Source organism: Triticum aestivum, chromosome 2A (assembly GCF_018294505.1).
Source record: "Triticum aestivum cultivar Chinese Spring chromosome 2A, IWGSC CS RefSeq v2.1, whole genome shotgun sequence".
In the NCBI taxonomy this organism is placed as follows: domain Eukaryota; kingdom Viridiplantae; phylum Streptophyta; class Magnoliopsida; order Poales; family Poaceae; genus Triticum; species Triticum aestivum.
This window is the reverse complement of record NC_057797.1, coordinates 703,486,736-703,502,038: the sequence shown is the minus strand read 5'-3', so window position 1 is coordinate 703,502,038 and position 15,303 is coordinate 703,486,736. Positions and strand designations below refer to the sequence as shown.

Sequence of the window (15,303 nt, the reverse complement as noted above, 5' to 3'; positions counted from 1 at the left end):
CTCCTTGGTCACATTGTGCACATTATGATGATGTCCTACCGAGTGGGCCCAGAGATACCTCTCCGTTACACGGAGTGACAAATCCCAGTCTCGATTCGTGCCAACCCAACAGACACTTTCGGAGATACCCGTAGTGCACCTTTATAGCCACCCAGTTACGTTGTGACGTTTGGCACACCCAAAGCACTCCTACGGTATCCGGGAGTTGCACAATCTCATGGTCTAAGGAAATGATACTTGACATTAGAAAAGCTTTAGCATACGAACTACACGATCTTGTGCTAGGCTTAGGATTGGGTCTTCTCCATCACATCATTCTCCTAATGATGTGATCCCGTTATCAATGACATCCAATGTCCATGGTCAGGAAACCGTAACCATCTATTGATCAACGAGCTAGTCAACTAGAGGCTTACTAGGGACATGGTGTTGTCTATGTATCCACACATGTATCTGAGTTTCCTATCAATACAATTCTAGCATGGATAATAAATGATTATCATGAACAATGAAATATAATATAATAATAACTAATTTATTATTGCCTCTAGGGCATATTTCCAACATCCCATTATAACCCAACCGCGTAAGGAACGCAAAATCAAGGAACATAACACCGGTATGACGGAAACTAGGGCGGCAAGAGTGGAACAAAACACCAGGCATAAGGCCGAGCCTTACACCCTTTACCAAGTATATAGATGCATTAATTAAATAAGAGATATGGTGATATCCCAACAATAAACATGTTCCAACAAGGAACAAACTCCATCTTCACCTGCAACTAGCAACGCTATAAGAGGGGTTGAGCAAAGCGGTAACATAGCCAAACAACGGTTTGCTAGGATAAGGTGGGTTAGAGGTTTGACATGGCAATATGGGAGGCATGATATAGCAAGTGGTAGGTATCGTATCATAGGCATAGCAATAGAGCGAGCAGCTAGCAAGCAAATATAGAAGTGATTTCGAGGGTATGGTCATCTTGCCTGCAAAGTTCTCCGAGAAGACGAAAGCTTGATCCTCGTAAGCGTACTCAACGGGTTCCTCGATCACGTACTCGTCTCCCAGCTCTAACCAAGCAAGAACACAAGCAAAAAGGAACCACAATCAACCACCATGCAATGCGCAAGCAACATGATGCAATACAAGGCATGATATGCGGGATGTGATATGCAATGCATATGCATGCTCCGGAAGGAAAAGATTGATCAAGGCATCAACTTGGAAGACCAAGAGTGCCGCTGGAAAGATGAGTTTATTTCGGTCGACATCGATATAAAGATCACCGGAATCGGATGCACGGTTTGCGAATGGCAAGCAAAACAATAATGGCACAAAGCTGCGATTAACAGCACGATGCCATCTAGAATGCAACGAGAAACTAAGCTACTGCACTCCAACATAGCAACAAAGCACATGGCAGTGATCCACTCAAGATGCTTGACAAAAGATGAATACTGAGCTACGTCTAGATCACTCAAGAGCAGGTTCAAACAAGCATGGCAAAAGTGCAAAAGATATCAGGTTCACAGACTTAGTGAAATTAACATGTCCGGAATTAACATCAGGAAGCAATGTTTAGGGCAAGATAACAACATGCTACAGGAATATATCATGGCAAAGCAAGGCATGGCATGAATCTAATCAAAGCATGTAACAAAAGTCCCTAACTAACCATAAGCCAAAAGGGATCAGAAAATATAATGGCAACCATGTAAATATAGCAAGTTACGTTAACAGATTCAGAGTTAGCAGAAAAACTGGAACATGGCAAAAACAGAGTTACATAGGCATATTTGTGAGCTCGATGCACTCACCACAAGGCATTGCATGACAAACTAAGCATACACCCAGCAAGAAGACATGTTAAAGTATCTAACCATGGCAAGAACAATCACATAGCATGCATGGATCAACTACAACAACCTCGGCAAAATTGATTAACATGTAAACAATCTGCCAGGAACATTTTATAGCAAAAGTAGAGCAAGATTGAGTCATGCTAGGTTACTCCATAATTGCAAACAAAGACATGGGTGGATAGCCAATAACAATATCTCAAAATCATCCTTACTGAACATGCTCAAAAGAGACATGGATCACTCTGTAGCAACATGAATACATGGCATAAAAATAACATTAGGGAAATGACTTAAAAGAATTCTAAGTCCCTGAAATCAACAACATCACGAGAGCTACTTTGCATGCTTGTGCTAGTCACCACATTGATCACAAAAAACATGGCATACACCGCTGTAAAGATGGCATGGCATATAACAAAACAGAGCTCATACTCATAGGAGGCACACATTAAACATGGCAAAAATGACAAATGCTCATAAACTGATAAGAATCTGAAACTAACATTACATAGCACTCTTGCAACAGCATTTAGGGCATCAAGATGAACTCAAATGAACATGGCACAATAGAATGAAATAAAGTGCATATCCTGATGAACATTTCGATATATCAAACACTAAAAACGGAGCAATATGCTAGGAGATATGGCAGGTCAAACATAGCATCAGAATGAAGGAAATCAGGGACTTAGCAGTTTTCCGAAAAAAACAAATGAGCGTAAAATACTATTCGATGCACAGGGCGATGGATAGAGGCAAAGCTCACCATGGGCTTCGGCCCAGGTCGCAGCGGAGACCAAGCGGGCCAGGCGGGCCGATGGAGATGGGCCGGGGAGGCTGAGGCCCACGCGCGGTCAATGGGGAGGGGATCGGGCTCCTCCCGACCGATCTGGAAGGCGGTGGCGGCCAGCAAACGACGGCGGCCGGGGTCGGACGCCAGCGGACAGGAACTGGAGGGAGGCGGCGGATCTGGCTGGGGACCTCCTGATCCGGGGAAGGCCGGTCCATTTCCGGCGACGACGAGGTCAGCCGACGATGAGCGGATCTCCAAGGACGGCGGTGGAGCGGCGCTGGGGCGTGCAGTGGCCAGCGCGGTCGGCCAAGGCGGCGGGGCGCAGGTGCTCTCAGGCTGATCGGGCCCGGAGGGCCAAATTCGGGCCGCGGAGGGCCTGGCGGCGGGGAGGAGAGAGAGGGCGCGGGCGCGGGTGAGGTGGCGCGACGCGATTGGTGCGGGAGGCGGCGGCGGGTGACGTGGCGCTTCGCCATTGGTCGGACAACGTGGCCGGCTGGACATGTCCGGCGAGGTGGACATGTCCGGCGACGCGAGGAAGGGGAAGGTAGGGTTAGACTGCGCGAAAAAATCCGGGAGGAGCACATATTTATAGGTAGGAGGAGCTAGGAGAGTCCAAATGAGGTGCGGTTTTCGGCCACGCGATCGTGATCGAATGACCGAGAGGATGGAGGGGGTTTTGGGCCACTTTGGAGGGGTGTTAGGCTGCAACACACACGAGGCCTTTACAGTTCCTCGGTTAACCGTTGGAGTATCAAACGAAGTCCAAATGGCACGAAACTTGACAGGCGGTCTACCGGTAGTAAACCAAGTCCGCTTGGCAAGTCTCGGTCCAATCCGAGAACGTTTAACACCCGCACACGAAAAGAGGCAAATGGGACACCGGAGGACATAGGAGTGCCGGATTGAGAAACGGACAACGGGGAAAATGCTCGGATGCATGAGACGAACATGTATGCAAATACGATGCACATGATGACATGATATGAAATGCATGACACGCAAACAAATGACAAGGCAACAACAGCGAATAACTGGAAGACACCTGGCACAACGGTCTTGGGGCGTCACAACACTCCACCACTACGAGAGGATCTCATCCCGAGATCTAGAATGGCACCGGAGGGAAAAACGGAAGAGAAAGAGAAGAGGTAAAACTAAGTTGCTTCTTTGACAAACGAGTGAAACCAAAGAACCTTGTGAGGTTGAGCAAATTGAAAGAAAGAATGCAATGAAGAAGAACAAAGTTGCAAACACTCTGTTAGGAAAAAGGAACAAAGGAAGAACAAATTCGGGCAGCACTCCGGTTGAAAAGTGATGCAAGACTTGATAAGATGAAAAGAACTTGATCCGAGGGCACAACACTCCTGATAAATGGATAAGCACGAAAAGAATACGATCCTCACAATTCGAGATGATGATTGAAAAGAGCAACATCACAAAGCCTCCGGAAGAAATGGAAGAATGGAATGGAATGGACGGAGGGGAATGAGATCTTGAGAGAGCATGCTTACAACAAATGCTGGAACGGAGTTGTTGGATTATCAACAACGAAAGGATAAGCTTGATGTGGGCTTATAGAACACATCTCAAAAATATGGGGTGAAATTCTGCCACTAACGGAAACAATGGATTGGATTGATATCAACAAGGAGACGAGAACTATTTCACCGGGAGGATAAATGAAGAACTTGGGTCATTTATGGGCACCATAAATAGCAACAATCCTTAGGAGAAGCTTTAGATGAAAAATAACCCAAGCTAACTCCAACGAGGAGATTGATTGGATTGATAAGAGCTCATGCTCGAAGAAATTGATGGGTTTAAACTATCTCATACTTGACAACTTGCGAATCATGAAACACGAAGGGAAATTGTCAAGAAAGGCATAACACCATCTCAAAAGATAAGGCAGAACAATTGCACTCCGGATTACAAGATGAAGAAAACTTGAGCTCCTCTGAAAAGAATCTTGATGAACGCTTCGAGAAGGAATTAAATCCTTGATGAACCATCATGTAGAACCTCCATGAAGAACTCCGGTAACAAAAGGATGATCAAACGAAAGGAAGGAGAAATTGAATACACAAGGTGAAGCCTTGCGATGATTTAGAAGGAGCTTCACGACAAGATAATGTGGAAAAGCTTGGAACTTCGGAAAAGAAAGATGAACAAATGAAATCAAGAATTTTGATGAACTCCGGAATAAGAAATTAATCACTTGGATGAAACAAGAATAAGAATTAAATTATGCTTATCCTTCACCAATTTAAATTGATGACAAGCAATGGATTGCATACAGCTTATTCTCGTAGAAAAGATTAAGATAGATATATCGCAAAATTGAGAAGGTCTTCAATGAACCACCGGTAGGATTGAAAATGAACGAAGATAAGATAAAGAAACACCGGGAAGAATTAGCAAATGAACGAAGATGCTTGAGAATTTAGATACAAATGAAACGAAGAGATCATGAGCTGATTAGAGGATATTTTAATGATGCACCCGGTAAGATTTGGAGAACAAGAGCTGAAAGCTGAGAATGAATAAACCCGAAATGATGGTCTTCGGAGAATCAAACTGAAAAGACTCCTGAAATGCTCCAGATGGATGAAAAGAATTCTCACAGTCGCAAACAATTATGAGAGGATGGCACGAAGCTAGAGCCAGGAATCTTTGAGAGATCATATAAGATTTAGAGGAAACACTTCTTCGATCTTCAACTGCAGAGAGTGATGATGATAAAGACCACCATGAATTGTTGAGATACTCCGGGATGAAGACTAGAAAGGTTGAACCAACGATGAAGAATTTGAAAGACCTTGGAGAAAGACATCTGACTGATGAAAATTCATTCTTACGTCACACTTCGCAAAGAATTTGGGAGTAACTCCGGGAAAAATTAGAAGAGTCAGGTAAGATCCTGGGAAAAGCCTGTGGGTTAGTGCCCACTCAAAAGAAACACTGTTGAACGATTACTTAGGAAGAGATAATGCACCGGTTGAATTAAACGGCTTGACTGAGATAACAACCTCGAAATAAGTTGAACGGATCTTGAATGACAAGACGAGCCTTCTGAGATATCTTCAACACTCCCGAACAAATGAATAGTGAGAAGTGAATGGTATGAGGTGCACCAGCATGAGAAGGTATTTGAAACGAGGAAAAGGATATGATCAACAAAGCTTGAATTGGATCCACTGGAGAAGAAAAGAGAACGAAGAATGATGAACGAGTAGAGCATCTTCATGAGAAACACCGGGTAAGAACATGAAGGAAAAAAGAATGGAGAGACTTCCCATCAATAAAAGGATCCTTGAATAAGAAATCTGAGTCCTTGAAGAAACAAGGGTGGGAGGGAGGGACAACAAAGACAACTTGGGATGGATGAAACGAACACCCCGTTGAGAAGAGTTAGAGTTGATCTTGCGAATGTTGAAAATGATCGGATCCACTTGAAGAGATGCACACCGGTTGAAAAAGGATTGACATGACAATCTTGATTATCAAGAGGGATTGGTATTCACATAGAAATATGAGAACACCACATAGGAAAGGTATGGAATCAACATTTGACTTCGAAGCAACTCGAATACCACAACTGAAAACAAAACAAAGGATTGGCTTGCAAAATAAGCCAGAACAAACATATGATAGAGATTTTGTCCGAAGTTTTCATGGTGGGGCCCACACGGGCTCGATCGTACAACACCATCATGTACAAGGCAGTGCACATGACATACGAAGCGTCCCCGAGTCAGCATAGCCAAGGACTCTTTAAGACACAACGAGACCACTGTAAAATCAACCGTGGATAGTCGGACCACTAGACATCGAACCCCAATTTCATATCATACATCTGTCGGAAAGATATCCTACGATATACTTGAATTCCCACTTATAAACTCCCGAAACTTTCTGGTTATGCAATCAGGTGTTGGGGATACAGGGGAAGCATAATATCTCACCCAAAACTAACAAATCCTACATCCAGCTGTATCCATCCTTCAACACATAACCAAGAAACCTTCAGAAATCATTTACCTTAACCTTCGAAAAGCATCCGTTATACGAGTTATGGCAATACTCTCGAACTCCCGCCCCAGTACTGGGTGGTGTCGACGTTATCTCACCAACAATTGCATAAAAGAGATTTTCGATGTCGGCGAAACTCAGGTATTCCAGAACTGCAACGATAAAATTGTGACGACAACACCTCGGAGCTCAACTCCCCGGGACACTGCCACAACCCCTAAATGTCAGGAGGCAACAAGAACAATGTTCTTGTCACAAAACCATCGAAACGATTCCAAGATACTCGCGTGATCCTAAAAAAAATTTAGTGAAATTTGAGGAGAGAAGAGTCAAAACTCTACATCAGGAGGCCTCACCAGAGCGACGAAGGGACTGAGGAATAAAAAGAATCCTACTCTCCGATATATATAATCCTAAAAGACTCAAAACATTTTTCTAGACTCAACAACGCCAACGATTCGATCAAGCAGGGGGCTCCTAAGTCGGGGAAGGCTCTGATTACCAACTTGTAACACCCACGATGCGGCTATATCTCCCACGTGTCGGAGCACGACTTAGAAGCATAACCGCATTGTAGGCATGTCGCAAGAGGGGTAATATTTACACATCCCATGTACTGAATAAGAAAGAGGTACAGAGTTGGCTTACAATCGCCACTTCACACAATACATAAAAATGGCATTACATCAACCAGATACATACAAGGTCCGACTACGGAACCAAAATAAAAGGAGACTACCCCTAATGCAAAAGATCCCCGATCGCCCCAACTGGGCTCCACTACTGATCAACTGGAAATGAAACTACACAACGAATAAGATCTTCATCGAGCTCCTCCTTGAGCTCGGTTGCGTCACCTGCACGGTATCATCGGCACCTGCAAACTGGTTTTGGAAGTATCTGTGAGTCACGGGGATTCAGCAATCTCACACCCTCGCGATCAAGACTATTTAAGCTTATGGGTAGGGAAAAGGTATGAGGTGGAGCTGCAGCAAGCACTAGCATATATGGTGGCTAACTTACGCAAATGAGAGCGAGAAGAGAAGGCAAAGGCACGGTCGAGAATCTATGATCAAGAAGTGATCCTGAAACTACTTACGTTCAAGCATAACTCCAACACTGTGTTCACTTCCTGGACTCCGCCGGAAAGAGACCATCACGGCTACACACACGGTTGATCCATTTTAATTAAGTTAAGTTTCAGATTTTCTACAACCGGACATTAACAAATTCCCATCTGCCCATAACCGCGGGCACGGCTTTCGAAAGTTCAAAACCCTGCAGGGGTGTCCCAACTTAGCCCATCACAAGCTCTCACGGTCAACGAAGGATATTCCTTCTCCCAGGAAGACCCGATCAGGCTCGGAATCCCGGTCACAAGACATTTCGACAATGGTAAAACAAGACCAGCAAGACCGCCCAATGTGCCGACATCCTGATAGGAGCTGCACATATCTCGTTCTCAGGGCAACACCGGATGAACACTACGTATAGCTAAAACCAGCCCTCAAGTTTCCCCGAGGTGGCACCGCAAGTGGCTCTGTTTCGGACCAACACTTAGAGAAGCACTGGCCCGGGGGGGTTAAAATAAACATGACCCTTGAGTCTGCAGAACCCAAGGGAAGGTGATAGGTTGTTAGTGCAAATGGTAAAACCAAGGTTGGGCCTTGCTGGAGGAGTTTTATTCAAGGCGAACTATCAAGGGGTTCCCATTATAACCCAACCACGTAAGGAACGCAAAATCAAGGAACATAACACCGGTATGACGGAAACTAGGGCGGTAAGAGTGGAACAAAACACCAGGCATAAGGCCGAGCCTTCCACCCTTTACCAAGCATATAGATGCATTAATTAAATAAGAGATATGGTGATATCCCAACAAGGAACAAACTCCATCTTCACCTGCAACTAGCAACGCTATAAGAGGGGCTGAGCAAAGTAGTAACGTAGCCAAACAACAGGAGGCATGATATAGGTTAGCTATAAGAGGGGCTGAGCAAAGTAGTAACATAGCCAAACAATGGGAGGCACAACGGTCTCGGGGCGTCACAGTACTGCTCCTCCCGTGACATCCGCCCTCAACGTGTGCGGAACCGCGTCGTGCTGACGGAGAAAGAAGCCGGCATCATGGAGATCAACGAGGCAGCCAACACGTTCGTAACCGTCGCCGACAGCGAGGAAAAGTATATCATGGGAGGCTGCCGTCGCTTGGGTCCCATGAAGACCACCGCAGGCAATCATCAAATCTGTGAGCTTTATTTGTTGAAACCCTGGGCTTTCCCAGCGCGTGCTTGGATCATGTCCTCAACTTGGGCCTCTGCTTGTGCGTGCAACAGGCTTTCAGCGGAGGACTCATGCAAAGAGAAAAAAAAGAATGCATGCCTATATGACGTCATTTTAAGTGTCTAGGGCCCGACTGCGTGTCGGTAGTCGATGGTTGATTTACAACTGGGACAAAAAAAGATGAACCTTGTTGCATGATGGGGTGCATTTGCAAGAGTGCCGAAAAATGTGTAGGGCCCAATTGTATATCAGTGGTCCACTTGCAACTAGGACATGAAAATAAATATGCAGGTTGAGTGCATGTTGAGAGACCAAAAGTGAGTCGAGCTAAATTTCATATCGATGGCCGACTTGCAACTAGGATAAGAAAAAAAATATCAGGCTCCTTGCATGTCAAGGTTAGACTTGCAAAATAAAAACAGAAGAAAAGGGCATTTGCGTGTTTAGAAGGAGATCCATGATCGGGAGGGGAAATATCTAGTGCACTGGAGTTTGTGGTGCTACCGGTGCACCAAACTCACATTGTGCTTTTAAAATGTTCAAAAAAATATGAAAAAAAATTAGCGCGCTTGCACAACATCATTGTAGATTGTCACAAAATTTAAAGTCAAAATTCAAAACATAACGCCCAAAAGAAAAATGACAGATTCAACACTGAATAGTACATAACATAATTTGGGTTTTAGATTTGGCCCATTATCACACTGATGTTAAATTTGTCATTTTTGTGTCTCAAAAAATATTTCAACTTTTTATATGAAATTTTCTGACATTATACATTGATGTTGTGTTAACATGCTAGAATTTTTTCAGATTTTTTAAAATATTCTATGGCATCCGGTGCATCGGTAGTACCACAAATACAGGTGCACCGGATACATTCCCATGATCGGGACGACTCTGCTTCAAAGACAAAGGAAAATAGGATAGAGAAAGAGAAAGAGTGAAGAATGGAACTGATGAGCGACGGGCCAGCTCGTCCCTTCGACTTATACAGCCTACTCGTCTCTTCAACTATTATTACAAAGAGCAACTAGTTAACAAGCGCTTTTTCGGGAGCCTTACAACGATTAATTTGACGCTCTCAGCCATTCCCATATGTCGTGCTTTGGGCACTTTCTTTGAATTTTTTTCCGCACGCGTTTTCTGCTTTTTAAACATTTTTTTCTGAGGTTTTTCGACGTTTTGCTTTTTCACCGGTCTATTTTAGCTTTTTAATCAAAAAATTTGAAAAAAAAATGCGTGAAAAAATGCGTTTTCTTTTTTTCTTTCATGAGAGTCACAGTTTTGCTTCCGCGAGAGACACGGTTTTGCTTTCGCGAGAGCACAGCCGTGCCTCTCAAAAACGAAAAAAACATATTTTTTGTTTTTTCTTTCTTTCGCGGGAGTCACGGTTTTCCTTCCGCGAGAGGCACGGGTGTGCTTTCGCGAGAGTCACGGCTGTGCCTTTCGGAAACGGAAAAAAACGCGTTTTCTGGTTTTTTTTCGCGAGAGTCACGATTTTGATTCTGAGAGAAGCATGGTTGTGCTTTCGCGAGAGTCACGGCCGTGCCTCTCGGAAAGAGGAAAAAACGTGTTTTCTGTTTTTTTCCTTTCGCGAGAGTCACGGTTTTGCTTCCGCAAGAGTCGCGGTTGTGCTTTCGCGAGAGTCACGGCCGTGCTTCCTCGGAAAATGAAAAAAAACGCGTTTTCTCTTCTTCTTTTCTTCCACGAGAGTCATGGTTTTGCTTCCGCGAGAGGCACGGTTGTGATTTCGTGAGAGGCATGGGCGTGCCTCTTTCGGAAAGGAAAAAACCCGTGCTCCCGGTTCGGTTTTTTCGTTCGGTTTTTTTCGTGAAAAACAAAGTTCGTCAAAACCTATCAACATGGGATCTAGTTTTGAAGATCTCGACACGAGGAATCCAAAAGTGAAAATTGTTCGAGATTTGAACGCACGGTTTGAGAGATAAAACGTTTTGAATAAACGGATCTACGAAAAAAGAAAAAACTCCCAGGTTGCGACAAGTGGCACGCTGCATGTGCACCACTTGTCGTAACTAGGAAAATTGGAATGATCTTTGCAACGGATACTCCTTAATTAGTGATTTCGATTATTACACAACTCAGAAAACTGAAACAGGCTATGAAAAATAGGCCATGAAAAAACGGCCCAACAAAAATGATGCCTGGCCTGACGAGCTGCAAAGTGGACAACGGACGCACAAAGCAACACTGGACTCTTCTAAAAAAAAGCAACACCGAACGGGATTAAACAACCCCGATCAAAGAACTGGAAAAAAAATTATAGCGACAGATCAAATGGATCGAAACTTAGATGAGACATCATTAAAACTGAGTTTTAGCAATTCTGAAATAAAAAATAACAAATGAGAGAAAAACAAAACAAAAGGATAAAATCACAATTAATTAGTTTTGTTAGACACAATCACAAATGATTAGTAACGTGTTTAACCCCGCCATCTTCCTATGCGTTTGCAGAAATCTGGTAGCAGCCTGCCCCATCGCGAAGTAGAAAAAGGCCCAACAGACGTGACAACTCCACGCGGAAAAGCACGACACAGTCGAGATCTTCATTGCCCCAATTTTACAGACAAATAAATCGAACGGTGGAAGATCTAGATGTGATATAGCTAATTTTCATCTAGATGAGAATTAGTAAATCCATTTTATAATTATAACGTCGATAACTACCACACATGTAGTATATTCGACATGTGTCCACATACCGTGTGTGGTGTGAGCAGAAGGCAGCCCATACGGGCTGTGTGTGAGTGGACATTAAAATTGTTCACACGTGTGGGCGTGGCTACTTCATGCCACACGCCCAACAAGTATTACTCATCTCCACCCCGCGCGTGTGGCATGAAGTAAAAATGCCCACATGTCCTGATGCAGCTACGTTAGGTATCCCGCGAAATGACGATTTAGTTGCCATCCTGGTTGGTAGATGTAGTTATCCGGGATGGCAGGTGTAGTTGTAAAAGTATGACAACTTTATCTGTTTTGACTAAGTATAGTTGCCATGCCTAAGTTTTGGTAGTTGCCGCGTGTAATCAAACTGTAGTTGCCGTGTGTGATTAACTACTTGTCACATATGGTCAAACAGTAGTTGCCATGTGTGTTTATCTAGTTGACACGTGTGGTCCAATCATAGTTGCCATTTATTGTTAGTCACAGTTGCCATGTGTGTTTATCTGGTTGCCACATACGCGCAATTGTAGTTGCCGTCTAGCAAAAAATCACAGTTGTCATGTGTATTTACCTAGTTGCCACATTCGCGTAACTGCAGTTGCCATCCACAACATATGAGTGTCGTGTGGGTGAAAAGCAGTTCGCCCACGCGCATGACCTAGGTGATGGCTGTGTGGACAGAAACTAGTTCGCCCACATAGCGCAACTGGCAAACAGCGTGGTGCAGGCGTGTGGGCAAACTCTCCAACGCTCACACACCAGCCCCGTCCTACGTGGCACATTAAATCTAATTTTTCGTGTCAAGATTCGTGCAAAAGACAGTAAACGACGATCCAGACGTGTAGGCGAGTTAGGAAACGCCCACACATTTGGGCGTTAGTGTTTCCGTCTTTTTATCATTAATAAAGCTCTTATCCTGATTAACAATAGATGGCAACTATGATTAATCATAGATGGCAAAAAGAAGAAACGACGACTGTACGGAGTGAGAATCCATTACTACTGAGAATTAGACGGACACCATATAATTTGCATTCCCACTAACAACAACGTAGCAACAACAAAACTAGTACAAAGGCAAAAGGCCACCTACGTACAGTAATAATTAGCTATAGTGTCAGGAGCCCTTAGCAACCATCACATCATCAGCAGCAAACCGTCCCAAATCCTCCCCATTCTTGATCCTCCTGATCCTGGCCATCACCTCATCAATGGCGATGTCGAACGCATCCCTCGTGTCCCCCTCGAACCTCACCCGGGGATCCTTGTACAGGAACCTCGGGATCATCTTGATCACTTCCTCCCTCATGGCGGCCACCTCCTCGTCGGTGTACCTGGCTAGCACCCCCTCGACGTCCACCTTCCCTTCGAGGAGTTCGTCGGGGTCGATGAGCACCGAGTACGGGCGGCCGTCGCCGTTGCCGCTGCTCTCCGGATCCGGCTCGTGCCACCGGTACTGCTTCTTGAAGGTGGACGCCTCGTGGAAGAAGACGGGGATGCACCCGGCCATGATGGCGTCGACGGAGGAGCGGCGCATGTATGAGTCGCCGCGCGGCTGCAGGCAGAAACGGGACGAGGCGAAGACGGAGACGAGCCTCCGCGGCGACCGGCAGGTGATGCTGCCCTCCAGGCCGTGGCTGCAGTCGATGAACCCGCACCGGCTAGGCGAGGAGGCGCACGACTCGATGACGCGGTCGCGGATGGCAAGCGTCCCGTTGGCACGCCGTGCGCCGGCGAACGCGAATAGCCAGGGACGTTCTGTGGCGCGGACGCGCGCCTGCCACGCGGAAACCTCGCCGGCCGACGTGGGGTGGAAGTAGCTCGGGTACGGCACGGCGCAGTCCCGCCGATCCCAGATGTTGGACTCGTAGGTGAGCACCGTCATGTTGCCGGACTCGGGCTGTTCGAGGAAGTTGTTGCCACAGACCTTCTGGGTGCCGCTATCGTCTCCCTCTTTGTGCCGGAACATCCAGGTGGTCTTGCCGACGACCATGAAGTGGTCGCGGCCGCCGAAGGCCGCCCACTGCGGCCGCGCCGACATCCACTGCAGGAACTCGGACGACGGCCCGTTGCGCACCGTGGCGTTGAACCCGCAGAGGTGCTGTTGGAGCTCCAGCCCCGGGTAGTAGGGCACGTACAGAGCCGTCGCCGCCGCCGGGTCGTCGGTGAGGCACTCGTACTGGCGCATACGGTTGTGCACGATCACTTCCAGGGCGTACTGATCCGTGGCATACCTGCACGTAACATTCTTAGACGCAGCTAACTCATGTATAAGCACCATGAATGCCGGCAAAACCCACACCGGTTGACCTACGCCGCCATTAATAGATGACAAATCAAGGAGCTTACCATCCGGTGTTGGGGATGACACCCGTGTCACCGTCGCTTCCATTGCCGGTGGCGGGAGGGAGCACTGGGCCCATGCCGACATTGGCCATGAGGGAGCATACGTGCCACTCGTCCTGAAACGCCGGCGAGCCCTCGACGCAGTCCCTGAGAACATTGAACCGCGACGGCACATCCAACATGTAAACGTACCTCCCCTGGCAAGACGACGACGCTGCTGACGAAAGCCGGCGCAGGGGGACATCCTCGGCGACGGCAGAGGGAGCTGGCAGGAAGCTGGCATCGAGCGCCATGGGCACCGACAGCGGGATGAGGACGAACGACGCGCCGGAGCGGGGCCCATAGGAGAAGAGGGAGAGATGGAAGAACTGGAAGTGCAGGAGACAGGAGATGAGCCATGAGCCGAGGATGAGGATGCCGTAGAGAAGGTACTTGGGGTAGTGAGCATCCATGGCTGGCTGGGCTTGCTGGCTAGCAAGCTTGGCAGCAGCTAGATGAGGAGGCGGAGAGCGAGCATGCATCTGGCCAAGTTCGATAGCCAGGGGTTTAGTAGGGGTTGCTGAACCAAGTGGTAATAATTAACTAATGATACGGTGTTAGCGAATCCTACTGTTATTAGGTCTTTGTGCTTTCATGGTTCATAACTTCATATTATATATGTGACCTTTGACCATGGGTATAAAATATGGTGGTTAACTAGCTGTAGCCATAGACCGCCATCTGTGTCATCCTGGCACAGTGGCAGCACCCTTACGTGTACTCTGACTGTCTTGACAACAAGCATGACATATGTATTGTTTTAAAAAAACATGACATATGTGTCCTCATATGTAGTTCCTGATACAGTATATAGTATGCACATTGTATTGTAATCAGCCTAGCCAGGTCACGTAACTAGTAGGCTTGCATTAATTATCTTGCACCAGCTAATACGCTTGTCACTTAAGAAAATTGGTCGATGGCATGGACAATCAATAAAACTTGCATTGTTGTGCAATTGCTCCATGAATAATAGTCTGATACCAATAAAACTTGCATTGTTGTAAAAACACCCCCATGAGTCTAGCATTGCTCCATGGACAATAGTCTGATACCAAGGAAACTTGTATTGTTGTGGAGTTTGTTGTGCAATTCACACCACCTCAAGGGCGCCTTGTATTCACATATATAGGGCTTACATGCCTTGCTAATCAAGGTGAATCAGAGAGATCCTAGCCGAAATATACAACAATTATTCGGTAGGATTACATTCCTATTTACATGTGATATGAACAAAGAAAATACATTAACACAATA

At 46.0% G+C, this 15,303-nt stretch overlaps 1 protein-coding gene across 1 annotated transcript; it reads right to left on the bottom strand.

The window, feature by feature from the left end:
- Positions 1-12,653: 12,653 nt before the first annotated feature.
- On the bottom strand, positions 12,654-14,506 carry LOC123186041 (probable xyloglucan galactosyltransferase GT15). Its single transcript, XM_044597836.1, has 2 exons — positions 14,011-14,506; positions 12,654-13,895 (listed from the first exon to the last, which is right to left on the bottom strand). Exons 1-2 carry the CDS (start codon positions 14,457-14,459, stop codon positions 12,779-12,781), a joined length of 1,566 nt encoding a protein of 521 aa, XP_044453771.1. The 5' UTR covers positions 14,460-14,506; the 3' UTR covers positions 12,654-12,778.
- Between the last annotated feature and the right edge of the window lie 797 nt (positions 14,507-15,303).